We start from the raw sequence: 16,981 nt of genomic DNA, 5'->3' as shown, positions 1-16,981 counted from the left end.
TTTCCTAATTAAGATTTAGAATCAATCATTGCTTGTGTAATGTAGAGTGCAGCCAAATTTGTTTCGGGGGGGAACATATGTTTTTTTTAGGATTCAAGCAATAGTATCCGCTTCTAAGAGCCTCACCATTAGTGCACTGACTGCAATGGGAATTAGACATCCTGAGCTAATTAGCAGGCACAATTAGGGATGCCGTTCTGCCATTATTCCTTTTGGTAAATAATGTCACAACCTATTCAGATTTTAATATAGCCAAATTCATTTGAAAAAGGGAGAAATTACTTAGCATTCATCATGTGCAGCCGTACACAGGGCCACACTGTTTTTCTTTGTTAAATAGGATAAATGGCGCACTGCCCATTTGAATGATGAACGGATTTTGGGTTCACATTTAGAACAACATTGTAGGTAGGATATTATATTGGGAGGAAGTAATGTTGTGCAGGTGTGATTTAGAACATATGGTCCACACATGAACAGTTGTATTAGAAATGCAAGAATTAAATGAGTCCTTAGATTTGTATTCATTTTGTGGGTTTCAAAAAGCTTTGGAAAAATGTTTGGCATGCACACATAATGCAGCCACTAATCACTCCTCTTTTTCAGCTCCTCATAATGTGAAGTATGCAAATGTCAGGCTGTCAGAGATTTGTCCTTTCAAAAACAAAGCAAGACAAAAAAATAGCAATACAGCCCTATTGTGTTTGAGAACATCGAAAGTGCCTGTATACGGAGGTTCCCTGATGCGTCATATTTACAATGCATGCAGTCATTTCAGTGCACTGATTTCAATATGTTGCTTACAATGCAGCCATTGATTCAACATAACTCCAGCTACATTCACTGCATTGTTTAATACAGTGCATTGGTAAAGCACAGTAATTTGTAATTATGTAAGGAACATAACAGCATAAATTATTTTTGCGTTCTTATGTGATGTCATTGCACATTGCTTCAGATGATTTGTGTTGCTGCCTGTGTTCCCTGTGCGCTCAGATACTCTTTCATTGTTGGGGGCCAGCCGTAATGGAACAGGCAGTGCAGTGCACAGGCCTCTTTTCGAGAACCTGTGCTGCCTGCGCTCGCGGGTGGTCTTAACCTGTCGACATGCCTTAAACATTTGCATGTGGTCTCTATTGGCCGGTCATTACGCTGGGCCCGGTCTCCACTGCCGTGTCCTGATTAGAATGTATGATGCGTCTGGGAAGTGCACTGGAGCCGAGCAGAACGGGAGGGGGAAAAAAAAGCGAATGTGTGCAGTAGTGAGCGCGCCTGTTTAATAGAATCTCAACATTGGCTTTGAACACAATGGTTCTCACCCAGCGCCGCGGCGGCTCGGCTCGGCTAGCGGGCCGCCCCGCAGGACGCTTCAGAGCAGGCGCCGGCGGGCTAGCCCGCGGCCGCCAGCTAGCAGTGCGGGGGGAAAAAAAAAACGGGAGAATTTCCTTTACAAAGACGAGTAATTAACATCGCAGAGCAGGGTGTAGGTTTAAATTGAGTCAATATGTAGTTAGGGATTGCACATATACAAATCTCATTTCAAAGGCAAAGTGTCTTTTGCAGGTTGCCAAAAAACGCTGCGCGGGACCCATACAAGCCAGTAGAACACATATATTAAAAATAAAGATAAACTCGGGAGGCAGCGAGATGAAGCTGCACTGTGTGGGGCCTGTGTGGTGCTGAGAGAAGGGGAAATGGGACCAGGGATGCCTGTATTCGAAGAAAAATGGAAGATGATTGTGGAAGGAGACGTCCCCTATTGACCCCTCACCTCCACTGTGTGTTCCCGTGGTCTATTTAGTGTCAGGACCAATGTGGAGATCGCTAAATCTGCCAGACGAGAGAGCGCATGTTGTGGAACACGCTTGCGTTGAGCACTCCGTGCTTATCTGCTGCTCCCATCTTTCAGCTTGTAGCCAGCGCGCTGGAGGAAACAACAGCATGAGTGTGAGGGTAGAGTTCCTCACATTAGCTGCATTTTATTGTGTAGTACAGGCTCTGAACTGACAGGTAACAGAAATATAAATTCTCACTTCATGTAACCTGTATCGTAGGTCAGTGTACGCTTCATTTAAAATATTTATAGAGCAGTTAAATAGTTTCTTTGTTACATGGATATGATGTCGATTGACATGTTTTCCGTGGATATGAAAACAGAATTTGATTTATTAGGCAATCTGATTCATTTATTGAGATCCATTTAGATTTTTATCTAATATTCTGTAGTTTTTCCAAAATCATTTCATGCAGGTTGAAGGGAGTATTCTTAGAAGTCATATTCACAGACAATGGTTAAATGTTTTTTTCCCTTGATTTTGACAGGCTTCCATATGCCCTGGAATTTATCTCTAATTGTTCAGAATTTTTCATGCCAAGATCCACTCCTAATGTGTGCCTCATTAGTATTAAACATGACGACTATTTATGCCTTTCCCTCAAAGAAGACTCATCGTGAAGTCATGCAGTCGTTCACTTCATAGCATTCCCCTTGGTTCACAGTTGACACTCCTTGGAACTTGTGTTTCATATGGAGGGCTTGGTAAAAGGAATACGGGAGCAGGACTCTGGAGTTGACAGTTGGGGAAATCCTTTTATTCCAAATTTGTGTCATTTTAACTTAAAGGACTGATTCTATTCCTGAAATTAAAAAGTGTAACTTTCAGTCTGGTTTCCACACCCTCCAGTGCTGTGTATTCCCTCAGTTGACATGAAAATTTCACAGACAGTGAGCACTTTGGTTGTTTGGAGGTTGAAGCCTTTTGTGAAATGGGATCATGTCATGACATTTTCTCTCAGACAGGGACAACAGTAGATTGACATTTGATCTGATTGTCTCATTGCTCATGTTGTTAGCAGGAAGAAAGCAAGCTAATTATTTCTCATCTTTATTCCTACTCACTTATTTAATAGGATTTGTTAAAAATAGTGGACAGTTATAATAGTAATGATCTGCAAAATAATATTATGTAATACAAATGACAAACTACTTATACATATGCAGTATATTAGGCATGTACATGAGTATTTGAATATTCAGATACTTGCTTGACATGTACATCTTAGAAAATTCAAACAATTTTTTAATTGCATAAAATTTGCCTTGAATTTTGTAGCCAATATTGAGTGGGCATTACACCTCCTGAATACATGAGTGACCTTATGTAAATATACTGATTTAGTGTTGACCGATTTCATGTGAACAAAGCTAGGCGGTAATGTTTGATGGCTCACCTGCTTTCCAAAATGAAGCAAAATCACCATTGCTCATCCAGTTATTTCATGTGAAGCATGAAAGCAATTAGAAGCAAAGCATTCTATTTTTATCAGCATGGACACAGAGCAGTTGTCATCTGAATAGTCATTTAATAGTAATGTTAATCAGAATTCATAAATAATTGCTTTGGTTAAAATATTGTTATGCTATAGACTTTTCATTCCCTAAAAGTTTCATGTGATAATTGCATTTAATAATTTTGTTAACACTGATTGTCTCCAGCCTTCTGTCCTTTCTTCTAGACAAAAAACCAAAAAACCCCACTACACCCCTCCTCCTTCCAGAATTATTTAAAAACAAAAACCAAAGTGTATCCAAATACTGTTTGAGTAGAGAAAGCATGTATCTGATTACCAAGTTATTTGTTTCTTGTATCCCTTGTATGTGTGCATGTATGTGTCATCATCATAATTATAATGATAGTAATAATCCTGCCGGTGTGTAAACAGGTTGGCTTTTGGTATATTGTGTGTCTCCATTTTAGACTACGCTAAAGAGACAGCAATGATCCCACCATGATGTTCAGGTGGTAGTGACCTCATGCTAACTGCTGTCCGTTGCACAGCGTTGTGGTGTTCTACAAAGCCAAGGCGAATGAGTCAGTTGGAAACATAAAAAGCTCGACGAATGACAGTGCCGGACCACTGAAGGGTGAAAAACCAACAATGCCTCATTAGTGGGGACTTCTGAAGACCAGGATTCTGATTTGAGGCTCATTACGATTCCCACATTTTATCTTTAATTGGGTTCATTTTATTTATGAAATGGTTTGAATATTTAATGCTGTAAAGTTTCACTGCAGATCTCGTGCACAGAAAAAGATTCTTGGTCTGATATTTTAATCCTAATTTTCAAGTACATTTAAATGGTCTTTGCATTTTTTTGGGTAAAGAAAAGAAAGCATTGTTAGGCTTTTTCTTTCAAAGCCTCGTTTGGAGCCTTTTAGTAGGAGCTACCATCAAATAAGATTTTAATAAAAGCTTTCATGTAAAGCAAATGAGTTCAATGCATAAATTTTTGTATTGTGCACAGGCCAAAATGGCCCTTCCCTAGCAGCGTTACCCAGATGAATTCGGTCTGCATGTTTCAGTAACAATAAAATTAGCTACATCTTGTAGTGATGGAGCCAACCATGATACTGTCTCAAAATCCAGCCGTGGTCCTTTCTTTGTGAGCTGTCCAAAATTTTTTCGTGAACATACCAAATTAAAAATGGTTCATTTGCTCCTCCGCAGTTGTCTAGCAGCAAGAAAGCACGATAAATATACAGAGAATTTATTCTCTCCCCTGTATAAAATATCTTTTGTTACACCCTAGTAAAAAAAAAAAGGAGAAAAAGAGCAAATGTTTAGCGTTTCAGGGCAAGAAAGTTTTGAGTGCTTTGTGTAGGGAGTGCATTGTGTGTGCTACACACTGTTTAGCTTGGTGACCCTGTGACTGTTTTCTAAGGAAATGCATGAGCAGCCCTCTAGAATTCAGCTTTAGGGTCAGCTTTCATCTCAGCTGTAACCTGTGGACTAAGAAACTCCAGGCGATGCAATTGCAGCTTTGTCAGTACACTACTAATTAGAAAATTCCTGACCTGAAGCGAGATGTTTTAATTATGTGTTGTGTCAACTAGTTTGCAGATTTAATCCACGGTTAATATACATTTGACTGTAAAACAGCGTTGCACTTCACCCCGGATCGTCTGTAAAATGACAGGATTTCTTGTTCGTGTTCCGTCTTTTTTTTTTTTTTTTTCTTTTCTCAGACTGTCGGTTTCATGTAACGTTATGTCGTTTCGGTCTCGTGTTTTTTTAAATACTGCGACGTGCTCGCGCGGCGTAATTGGACAGGGGAAGGTTAACGCATGTGCTGGCGTGTGTCTGGTCTGACGCGCTGAACAATGCGACGGCTGTGCCGAGCGCGAGGGCTCCGCGTTTGCGAGGCAGGCAGCCGGGGGAAGCCAGCGAAGGGTTAAAAACAGAAATTGAGCGGGGATGCTGGGGGCAGCGGCGCTGCAGAACATAGCAGTGTTCGTGCGAAGGCAAGTCATTTCCCGAAACACTGCAGACACATGGCCTCCGGCAGTCTAAAACCTTTGGAGACCAAAATGGCTTGCAGGAGTTAGAAGTAATAAGGTGTTTTTGCCTTCTTTCTCCTTGACTGAAATTCTGTACGGTTGCTATGCATTGCCACGGAGCAGCGTGGCTGTTTTTATGCTTTATACGGGTATTAAGATGCTTTGCAACCGGCCATTTTTAAGATTTGTTGTTCTATAGTTGGGGATTGAATTGAAGTTGTTTGTTTTGAATTTAATTCCACCATTTTTCATCAGGATCAGAAAGGCGGAGCTCTGCTTCTCTCTTTCCTCTGCCCTTCTCCTTCCCTCTCTCCAGAGACCGGGGCGAAGCCCAGATGGGAGCGTGTAGCTATTTTGATTATTTTAGATTTTATTGTAATATGAGAAGTGACAAAAGGAAACAAATTGCCCTGCCCCTAGGAAAAAAAAGGATGTGTTTTACTTCAGCTGGGGTGAAAACATTCCCCCTTTTATGATGGCTTTTACTGTGGTATTCAGGAAGAAGGGCTGGAGAGTATAGTTTAGGGCTTCCCCATACGTGTTAGGTAGCTTGCCTTCTTAGGTATGTGCTTATGCGTGAACCAGGCATATTAGCAAGCCTGTCACTGTTCCCACTCTGCTGTCAGTGGACTGACTCCGAAGATTTTTTGAGATTCTATTAAACACACTTGCTAATTGTGCACATCTTACCCATCTTTGATTTTGAGACTACGAAGGGCTTTTTTTTGACGAACAATGTATAGTTGGACATCTGCAAATTGTTACTCTAATTCTTTATACATTTATTAGAGCTTAACTAACCCCACATCAAATGCCTCACCCAGGCTATGTCAAAAGGCCAGCGGCAATTTAACCCACATCTGTTGACTCTTTCCCCATGTCCTCATCTTGCATCAATGTATTTAAAAGAAAACATTTCTGTTGTTAATTAATGAACGGCATCGGAGAAAGGGTAAAAAATAGCTGTGGATGAAGTATTTTTCCCCTCAAGACTGGGAACTTGGAATGGTGAGCAAGAAGAGGCTGTTCTGCAGTTGCGGGTCTTCACATTGTAAACGTGGGGGACGCATGCAGAAAGAGATGGGTGGTGGAACTGTTTTGTTTGAAAGGCGGAAAATCAGTTAACATGTGGTACAGCTTTGCTCCGTGGCACTCAGTCAGTGATACTGCTAGTGTGGTTCACCCTCACAGTGGACAGTAACCCTTTCATTCTGGCGTTCCATTGGAGCTGCTTGCTGTCAGTCAGTGAAGTTTACTTTGAGTACCGCCTCTCGTGTCAGCATATCACATGTTGTAGGTGAACAGCAAGCACAGCTTCTGTATACCCCTATGTGTTGTTTAAGCAGTCAGCTGTTAAATTAAAAAAGTAAAAATATACACACATTTGTATGCTGAGTTCATTTTCAGCTGAGTTTGCCTTCTTAAGTATACTCCCAGCTTACCTCTACCAGATGGTCAGCTGATTGCATTACTTTGTACTGATTGGTTACTGCGACTCCAAGATTCTCTCTGCCTGTGAGGTGTTGGCATTGTCTAGGGGATCTTGTGATCCAGGCAGATTGGATGAGGTATTGGGACCTTTTTGCGTATTCCCATACAGGTATCATAGTAACATCTGAGGTGATGAGGCAGAATGGCACCTATTAGTGTTGAAGATGGCTGTGGAAGCTATTCATTTGTACAGCTCTGGTAGCCTTTCTCATACATCTGTACCGGTGTCCGGGTGTGCTATCTCAGCTTATATTAGGTTGAATAGTGACAGATTGGCTAGAGTGGGCTGGCTTCGCATTTGACCATGAGTCGCCATCACATTTCCTACTTGGGAGTTCCCACTTTGAGGCTGGAGATGGAGCAGGGCGTTAGTGGATAGTGCTGCTGATGACCAGGCTGGGCACAGTTCAGTATATAACCTGTACATGCGGCCTCTTTCTCAGGCTGAGAGTAGAGGCCATGGAGAATGTCCGTGGACAGACTCCTGTTTTTCAGATGCTGCTCTGGCTACCCTGCCCATCAGCAATGATGCTGAAACAGCAAGTAGCAAATGCTTCTTGGAACGCTCTTCCCATGTGTGAATTCAGGAGGAACAGCAGTACAGCTTCGTGAATAGTCTGCAGTGTTGTTGCCCAAATGGCTGATATTTTGCCAGTGCTCAAGTTTACTGCAGTCATGTGCCTGTATGGCCAAACCTCCAAAATAAATGCATACCCTTGATAAAGTTTGACCTTGATTACGAACAAATTCCTTTTGACCTTTATTCATTTACTTATAAGAAATGATGCAAGCAGCTGTCTAAAGTGTTTGATTCTTTACTAGGTAAGTCACTGATTCAATCTCTTGTGACTTGTATGCTTGGTCTTAATATTCCTTTAGGGACTCATCCCAAGCTCCAGGAGGTAGCAGCTTTATCGCTGTCTGGCATTGTGACCACTCTGTCTTGTAAGAGTTTACACTGTAGCAGTTGTTGAGGGGGTCATTGTGTCATTCTTCATGAAAAACCGTTGACAAATAGCTTAACTGCTGTGTAACTGGCAGTTACCCCCTAGCCTGTTACTTTATTAATTTATTTATTTACTATCCTTGCCATTATCCTCATTTTAAATAACAGTTAATTATATCAAAGTTACAGTGCGTTCGTGCCTAGTTCTGATCTCATATGACAGAAAGATCCTTGTGGGATCATGGAAAAATAGTCATTTCTAATCAAAGTTTGACCTACTTTAAGATACTGTAGCACTGATTGTACAGAGGAAATCTCTACCTTCTTTTTGAAAGTGCTTTCCATTAGAGTGCGTACTGCAGTGCATCCCAGTAAGTTGCTAAAGTAATTTAGTGTTCCTCAGTAAGTCATTAAAATACTGGCAAGAGCTGGATGAAGTTTGGAGCAGGTTGAAAAAAAATTGTTCAAATTGTACTTGGGTGACTTCTCAAGAGTATTATTTTCATAATATTTGGTATGTATGAATTGATTTTGTTTCCTAACAGTGTGAGCGGGGTAATAGGATGTTCGTGAACTTAGTCAGTGCTGGGCATTTCCCCTTTGGGTATAACATAAACTGTATCTGACCAATTGAGCTCCAGCATTGCTTGACTTTTACTTGTACTATTATTTCAGTTTTGTGATGCTCACTGAGCCTATTTCTACCCTTTCTTACTGCATCGCAGTACTTTCTGTGCTATTTCTCATGCAGGTAAGTGTATCTGTTTGGCTAATAAAAGGAGGTTATGAATGACTCATGGATATACAAATATATTAGCAGTTACTGACGATAAGCTGCCTGTAATGAAGCTGAAAACTCTTTTCCCGCATGTGCTCTGGTTTCCACCATCTTTACTTTTGCAAACAGTTTCCTTTGAATAATCGTTAATCTCCTAATTTTGTCCAGTCGTGCCTGGTCTTGCTCAATCTTGCGCAGTCTTGCCTTTAACTAGACTGGCGTATTGGAGGTCGTCTCCTCACTTAGTTTGCTTTCAGAAATACTTATACAGAGAAATACATTACAGAGCATGTATTATTCTGTTTTGCTGTTAACCTGGGTAGTGCAGTAGTTCAGTTAAATTAAGACACCAGTAACTAGATATTTTGTAATGTGTTGCAGTGCATTGCTTGATGGCCATTGTAAATGATGCTGATCGAGCTGATGTGGGATTTCATTCCATAGCTTTTTGACCGTGGTCTTGGACGGCTGGATTTAAGTGGAGCACTGTGGCCACCTCATAGCCAGCACTGAATGTTCAATGAGGAGAAATGGGGCTTGTGTGTGTGTGTGTGTGTGTGTGTGTGTGCGTATGCACGTGTGTGCGTGCATGTGTGTGTGTGTGTGTGTGTGCGCGCGTGTGCGTGTGTGTGTGTGCACATGTGCGTGCATGTGTGTGTGCCTGTGTGTGTGAGGAAAAGGAGCATTTCTGTATCTATAAAACGGAGTAACATAAACTCCTTGCACATTATACTGTATATAGTCAGACTTGCTTGTCCTGCTGATTGTATGTTCAGTCATGCAGTGTCCAGAGTGGCTGTGAATCACTGGCACATTGTATTTGCTTTCCCATTGGCGAGCGTAGCCGGCGTGTGTGGAAGCGGGCCTGCTTGGATCCCGTCCCTGCGAGCGAGGCACGTCCTGACAGCCTGACTGCTGCTTTGTGCTGAGGCAGCAGGCTTTGAGCTCTGCTGGGCCCCCGCTCTCCGTGTGCCCGGCAAACCGGGCTATTAACCCCCAGCCCCCAGGTGTCACCCCAGCCAAATCCAATATTTGCGCTACCACCGAGGTCTGATGCCATTCCAACTCCAAAAGGTGCTGATCGGCAAAAAAGAAGACCAAAAAACCGTGGGACAGTACGAGGGGGGAAGGGGGGAGGGGGCGGGGGAGGGGGAGGGATGGGAGAGGGCAGGAAAGGGGGGATTTCGCTTCAGACCGAGAGAAACAAAAACAGCGCATAGTTGAAAGTAAATGTGGCAATTTGGGAGCTAATTTTGGCCCCGTTCTGTAAACGGAGGAGAAACTGTAGGAGATCCGCGATGTCTTAATAATTACAGACTGGCCTCAGAGGACGTCAGTGCTCTGGGGAGCCCGCAGCTTCAGCTCTGTTGTAGATGTACATTCTTTCTCTTGTATTGTACTTTTTAAATTACGCGAGGCTCTGGAAACTGCAAGTATTTTTTAATGCAACGATAAGCTGAAAAATGTTGTTTTCCCAAAATAAATTGCAACTGTAGATGAGATCTATGAGAATCTACCATGTTTGCTGTGGTCTACTGTGTAGTGTTCTGAGCGTATCAGAAAGTTGCAACTTGAACTTGAAGGTTTCCAAATGAGGCAGTATTAAGCAATGTGTCTCCACATCAGGAGAAAAGCACACAGAGAGACAGAGCGGATTAGAGTTCTTAAAACAGAGACTGTAACCAACACAGAGCTGAGGAGAATCATCGGACAGATTACATTTTTCCAGTAAAGACCTTCGGCAGTGATCAGACGCAGCGTTTGCGTTTGTGGTGGAGTGTTCTCAGGTTTCGGTGACACGTCTGTGACGCTGTGGCCGTTTTGGCCGCGTCCTCCCGGCTCCAGGCTGCGGTTGGATTTTTGTCACGGGTCTCTACCCGTGAGACCGTGATGGGTTGACCCTGCGCTGGCCCGGCTCCAGCGCTTACGCCATTTTGCCCTGGGGCTACGCCATATCTGTCCCGTGTGGAAAATAGTGCCTCGTTTGTGTCTCAGAGGCCCGCGGTGCAGTTTACCCAACCCCTGTGTGGGGAAATGGCCTGTGTGCTGGCTGGGAACGAGCAGGGGCTTCAGAGAAGAGCGTGTGTGTGTGTGTGTGTGTGTGAGGGTGCGTGTGTTTGTGTGTGTGTGTGTGTGTGTGTGTGTGAGGGTGCCTGTGTGTGTGTGTGTGTGAGGGTGCGTGTGTGTGTGTGATGGTGCGTGTGTGTGTGTGTGTGTGTGTGTTTGTGTGTGTGTGCGACAGGGCGTTTGATCTCACCTGGCTTTGCGCTGAAGTGAGCAGGTGGGCGGGAGCGGGGGGGGGGGGGGGGGAGCGGGGGCGCGGTTAGAGGGCACGCCCAGGCGGAGCGGATGCAGCGCGTGACGACGCCCGCGGCTGCGAGCGCTCGGGAGGACACGCCCTGGGGTGGGGCGCACGCCGCGTTCCCACAGGGGGGATCGGCGGCGTTCCGGCGGGCCTGTGCCGCCGCTGCTCCACCCCGCCGCTCCACGCCACTGCTCCGGGCTGCTGCTCCTCCACGCTGCCTCACAGCCACATTCCTGTCCTCCTCCGTCAGCTCTCCTCCCAGACCCCCCGCGCTGCAGCCAGGGAGCGCCTTCTCTTGTGAAATGGCAGGGCTGCGTGTCTGAGTGGCCCTGGCTGGGCTCTGCGCATACCTTTGGGTGTAATGCAGCCGCAGACTGAGCCTTCGCTCTCGGGTCTGTGTGCTCGTCACGCAGTGGGAGCGCAGCCGCTCTCCGTCCGGGCCCCAGAGCCGTGAGCACGTTTGCTGCAGCGGTAACACGGAGCCAGCCCCCCCTCCAGGTTTACAGCGTGTGGCTCTCTGTCTCAGGCTGGTACCCCCCCCTCGCCTCCCCCCTCTGTGTCCGCACTCTGGCAGTGTGGGAGCTTGGGAAATCAGACCTGTTTGCTGGCTGCCTGTGAGTACCTGACTGTAGTTAGTCACTGTAGGGCGAGGTGTGGAGCGGCGCCCGGGGGCCTTCGTCTGTAAGGCGTGGTGATGGAGACGCAAGCCACGACTGGATCCCCGGGAGCCCGCTCTGAAGCCAGCGCAGACCTGGAAGCTCTCGCCGCGCTGTCTGTCTCTCTGAGAGAGCCGTGAAGGTGTGGAGCGCTGTCTCCACCGAATCTCAGGAGAGGTCAGGTGCCTGAAAGGATGCATCCGTGCTGTCTTTGCTCTTAATTGTGCCGTGGTGATGGTGTGCCACCTTAAAACGGCAAACATATTAAACAACTTTTTTATGAGCTTTTCACACCAAAGGCAAATTCAGGTTTGGTTTTTCTTCTTTTGCTTGTAGTGTGTAACCTTACAAATCCTGAAGTTTCATCATTCGTATGGCTTAAAACACAAACACTCATTTCTGTTGACGGAAAAAAAGCATTTTTGCTGACGTGTTGTTGCTCTCCGTTTTAAAAAAACGGCACTCAACTATTTGACTTTTTTCTTAATCCCCCATGAATCTGCACCAAGCTGATGGGTCTCCATGGATACAGACAACAACATGGCAGTGTTTGTGTTACTGGCAATGGAGGCCGACTTATTAAAATGGAAGAGGAAGAAGCGGAATTAAGTGAAATCAGCTTTCAGTCCTAGCAGACGCGCACACCCTGGCCTCCTTCACTAAGGGAGCTGCTGTTAGTGCAAGGCTCGGCTTCATTTTCCCCAGAAGGACGGGCTGGCTCACTGTAGCAGCCCTCTCTCACCCTCCCACCCCGTAGCCGTACCCGAACGGAGGACGCTCGTCAGCTGAGAGGAACGTGTCTGATTGGCCCCGTCCACAAGCCATTGTACTGAAGTGGGCAGGCCCATCTTTGGCATGCTAAGGCTGTGAGCAGGGCAGGTTTTATCCGATTGGCCTGATTAGGGAAGGTCATTCTAATTAGGGGTCATGACCCTAAGGGCAATGCCTTTCTTTCCCCCCTGTGGACCCTACTTCAGTTTCTCTCAAACCGTAGTCATTATGAGTGTGATAGAGCATGATGTATGGTGGCCAGCCGCAACATCAGCGTGGGCACAGTCTGTTCTGATTTTTATAATGATTGTTTTCAAAGCCTTGCTTTTTACAATCATGGGTTATATGAAGGCACATATTGTCATATTTGTGGTATTCTAATACTTACAAACATGAACAGTGTTGTCAGAAATTTGCAACTTGAACTTACAAACATGAACAGTGTTGTCTTCTCATTTTCCAGATGTTTGCAGTTAGCATCAGTCTATAATGCTTTGTTTATGGGGTGCAATCAATATGATTATGAGTGGGTGTTTTGGGGTGTTTGTAGTTAAAATGGCCTTGTTATTTCTTTCTGCCTCAATTTAAGTGGGTGTTTTGTTGATATGCTTGCTGGTCGTTTTCATCTTACCAACTTGCATTTCCTTGGTGGATCTTTATGAGTTTTTCAAATTTTGTTTTTACCTTGAAGTTAAATCCAAACAAATATTCCAGACCGGAAGGCTATATCATCTTGTCATGACATCATGTTATGAGAACATTCACAGGCCTGTATTTCGAAGATGAAGGACTTCAGATACTCAAACATGCATGTTCGCTCACCTTTGCATTCTGTGTATGCATTACATTTATAATCATCAAAACCTACAGTTGGACGTGTAGTAAAATATAAATGCAAATTGTTCTTCATTAATGATGTTGGCCTCTGGACTGGAGGAATTCAAACAGACAAAAAGAACCCCACCATTTGGCCACCTTCAGCAAATGAACTGAGCGTGCTATGGAAGTGTGATGATGTAATGCTTTGCGCGTTCTCCTCAGATTTCGGGGAGTTCTGTGGACTCCCCGGCCGGCTCCTCCTCGGCCTCCGCCTCCTCCCGCCAGTACTCCCGGCACCGCATCACGCGCGTCAACCTCAGGGACTTCATCTTCTACATGGAGCAGGAGCGGGAGACGGCCCGCTCCCTCTTACTGTACCGGGCCCTGCTCAAGTAGCTCCGCTCTCCTCTACACTCCTCTCCTTCTCTCTCTCTCTCTCTCTGTATCTCCTGCAAATGTGCCTTTTCATTGGGTTATTTTGCTTTGTCTCAGTGTCGCAGCTGTGACCTTCCGAGTTACTTTAACAGAAACGAAGGAGAAAGACGAAAGAAACGAGAAAAACGGATTTTGCCTGTCCGTGGCTTTTGCACCAGAGTAATAAAGAGAGGGGGAAAAATGCAGAGATTCAGGATGTTAACGAAGGCCATGTAAAGTCTGGGTTTGAGTCACACATGTAAACGTGTGTTTGCGTTAGTGTTTGTTTGAACTTTCACACGTCTGGCTGCCCAAATATTTCATGCCTATCGACGGGCGATTTTACCGAATGAACTATCCCAAAGCGATGGATTATTGATTGTATATATTTTTTAAAGCAATATATTCCAAATATTATACCACAGCCTACAGTGTTGATTAGGAGTGTGTCAAGTTTGGGTCATTGCATTTCAGGAAAAATAAGTATTTAAAGTTTTGGAAACTCGTCAACTAGCCTATCTGTGTTTTATATTTTTGGATCAATTAATTGTTTAGAATTAAGAGGAACAACGGCATAACACAGGCACTGAACACAGTTAAATGTAAATAGTCATTTTCTCAATGGGTTTGAGCATGTACAAACTTTTAACACCATCAATATTTTAGCGTCAAAGTAATATTCAAAAGTTCATGTGTTAATAGTCTGTTGTTATGAAAAATCATGTAAGGTTATCGTTTTTATCAAGGTAAAAAGAGATTTGGTTATTTCATTCGTGAATGTTTTGTTAATCTACGGCTCGTGTTGTACCAGTTGCATACTGTAGGTCCATAGACATGCATCATTCTTGAGCCCCATTTTTTCTTTTGTCAATGTCAACAAATTTAAATAGAACACTGGAAGTTGATTTAAATGATTGAATTATTTCCAGAAATCTTGTTTTTAAACCAGTTTTTAAGTGTAAGTGGAGTGCTGCATTTAATCATGATGTTCAGACAAAGGGCTGGAAGCAATGATTATGATGTTGATTATGATTATGATTGATACTGTATGTTCCCCTTCTGAATCTCTTTCCTAAACCCTGATCTTATAAATGCATTGGAGCCCTACTTAAGAGTTCAGCAGTTGGAATGGCTGGAGGATCTTTGAAATAGTTTCACTGCTACTCTCTCTCAGATTAGATTGGGGAAGGGTAAGCAGAACTTCCCTCTTGTGGATCTCCATTGTGGACCTGTGTTTTTAATGCTCACATTGGACACAAGTTGCACTGAACAAGTTGTTTTCAGTGGAGTCTTTATGGTCTTTCCCAACCCTTATTTTCATGGCCTTTTTGTTTTAAATTGGAGTTTCTATGTAGGTGCCTCATTTAGAAATGTGTTCGCTGTATGGACAGCCTTTCCAGTGGCTTTTCAATGTGCTTTCAAGCTTTTGCTTTTTTTTTTCTTTTTTTTTTTAAACAGCACCGATAATTTTAAATGCATATTATTGCAATTCAATCCGAAAGATGTGTTACTAATGTACATGAAACCTGTCTTGTTTCAACATTAAACAGTATTGTCTATAGCAGTTAAAGGGAAACTTGTTTTGTAACTATTTATATATAATATTACTTTTTTGCAATTGCTTTTAAGCTTGCTATGTTTCAGGCAATGCAAGTTTAACTTGGTAAAGTACTACAGCAGAAGAAAGGAAATATACAAAATAATTTAAACGAAGCACAAATAGACCTGTTTATCCACTGATTTAAGACAATAATTTTAATAATTATTTTTATGGTTTCTGATAAATAAGGTGAAGGACATTTCTATTCCTCCAGCTTTTTAGCCAAAATATTATTAGGGAGGTATTACTGATATACACAGATGGAAAATTGTGTTTTAATGTATGGATAATTTGTACATATTGTTTACAGAGACCATGTGTTTATTAGAACTGTTATTTTTGGTAAAATGTACATATTCTGAAATTTTCCTGTTTGTGTGAAAAGCATACTTCTGTATTTGTACCTATTTTGTAAAGGAATAAAGAAGCTGTTTACTAAACTGGGTATGTAATCATTCCCTTGCCAACATGTGAAGAGGTATAGAAAAAATGTAATCATGAAAATAAAAGCAAGATTTTCTGATTGCTGCAGTCTAGAGGGACTGTGGAAATCTCACCTTTCTACTGCTTGTGTTAGCTAGAACTGTTTTCAAAAATTCCTTTCATTTCTGGGTGAAGTAAGTGCATTGTTCTTGAGCTACAGTAAACCAGATGAATTAAAGCGATTACATAATTAAATTAAAGTAGATACTATTCGATGTGAGGGCATCCCTCTGGTCTGGCCAGTTAAATCTCTTAATTCATTTTTAAATAAAAGGCTTCAGCCTCAGTTTCCCTTTGCGTACAGTGGGCACACTTTTCCACGCAGTCAACATCAGAACAGTGGCTCTGAAATAAGGTCTAGGTTAATCAAACCCTCTCATTATCCATTTACTAGCATTGTGTATGTAAGATACAAATTGACTTAAGTACCCACTGCTAGAAGTAATGTCCCCGTTAGGATTAGCACTGCTAATTAAGCTCCTGCATTTTGAAAGGACCAAAGCGTTTAACTTGGTGCGAAACGCTGGGATTCGGTACCAGGTCCTGCAAGGCTGTTCAAAAAGGAGAGCCAACTTTTGAAAGTCCCCTTGGAAGAGCACGAAGCCGATGATTTAGTTTTCTCCCTAAAAAAGTTAATTTTCTACACAGTTTAACTGGGAAGCTCTAGATTGCTGTGGCTGGCTGTCCACTCTGCCATCGTGGAATGGATTTATAACATGTTGTGTGATTAAAATGGGTTTCATCGTGTGACCTTCTGTGGCTGTGAAATCTATTTTAATTCCCTTTTGTGTACTTGTATTCTGTTTGTTAACACCAGAACAAAAATTGTCAAAGGTAAAAGAAATCAGGAATGAAAAATTACACTAACAGAGCAACAGAGAGAAGGCCAAATAAATGCTTTGATATTTCTAGTAAAATTCAGTGTTCCTAATAAACATGACCTTTTTCTGCATGCCACATGCGCTAATAATTTGCACTGAATAGAAGCAGCAGGATAAAGTTGTCATTTCTGTAGCCAGATTGATCACTCTTGATGTTTTCTCATCAGTATGGTGACACTTCCCTTTGTGGAAGGTGTGAACCAATTAGAGCAGTGACACATTGAAGTCCCTGCACTATACTTGTATCCACCAGGACTGATGCTCACGTTTCTTAGACTGCTAGGCCAGCGGTTTACAAACTTTCTGAGCCTGCAAATACATTTCTTGTGACACACCCCTTGTTAAAATGTATTTTTTTTCAATGTTATCTCACAGTCCACATTTGGTGGACCACTGTACTGAACTAAACTAGTTTTGCTACAGCAGCAACCTAACCTAAAGTGCAAGAGCACATAGTCCTGATGTGAGCATAGCCTAAATGTACAGTGCTGGGAAGAT

At 43.1% G+C, this 16,981-nt stretch overlaps 1 protein-coding gene across 2 annotated transcripts in view; it reads left to right on the top strand.

Annotated features, from left to right (window-relative positions):
- LOC118215466 (transcription initiation factor TFIID subunit 4-like) overlaps positions 1-15,559 on the top strand; it is a 73,336-nt gene extending 57,777 nt beyond the window's left edge. For both annotated transcript variants that reach the window (XM_035396307.1, XM_035396306.1), the window contains exon 15: positions 13,328-15,559. In XM_035396307.1, coding sequence (XP_035252198.1) covers positions 13,328-13,501 — 174 coding nt within the window. In that variant the 3' untranslated portion in view covers positions 13,502-15,559. The remainder of the gene's footprint in view (positions 1-13,327) is intronic.
- The last annotated feature ends 1,422 nt before the right edge of the window (positions 15,560-16,981 follow it).

The sequence above is a fragment of the Anguilla anguilla genome, chromosome 16 (assembly GCF_013347855.1).
Source record: "Anguilla anguilla isolate fAngAng1 chromosome 16, fAngAng1.pri, whole genome shotgun sequence".
NCBI classification, from domain to species: Eukaryota; Metazoa; Chordata; class Actinopteri; order Anguilliformes; family Anguillidae; genus Anguilla; species Anguilla anguilla.
Note: the sequence above shows the minus strand (reverse complement) of the source record. Positions and strands in the feature narration are given on the sequence as shown.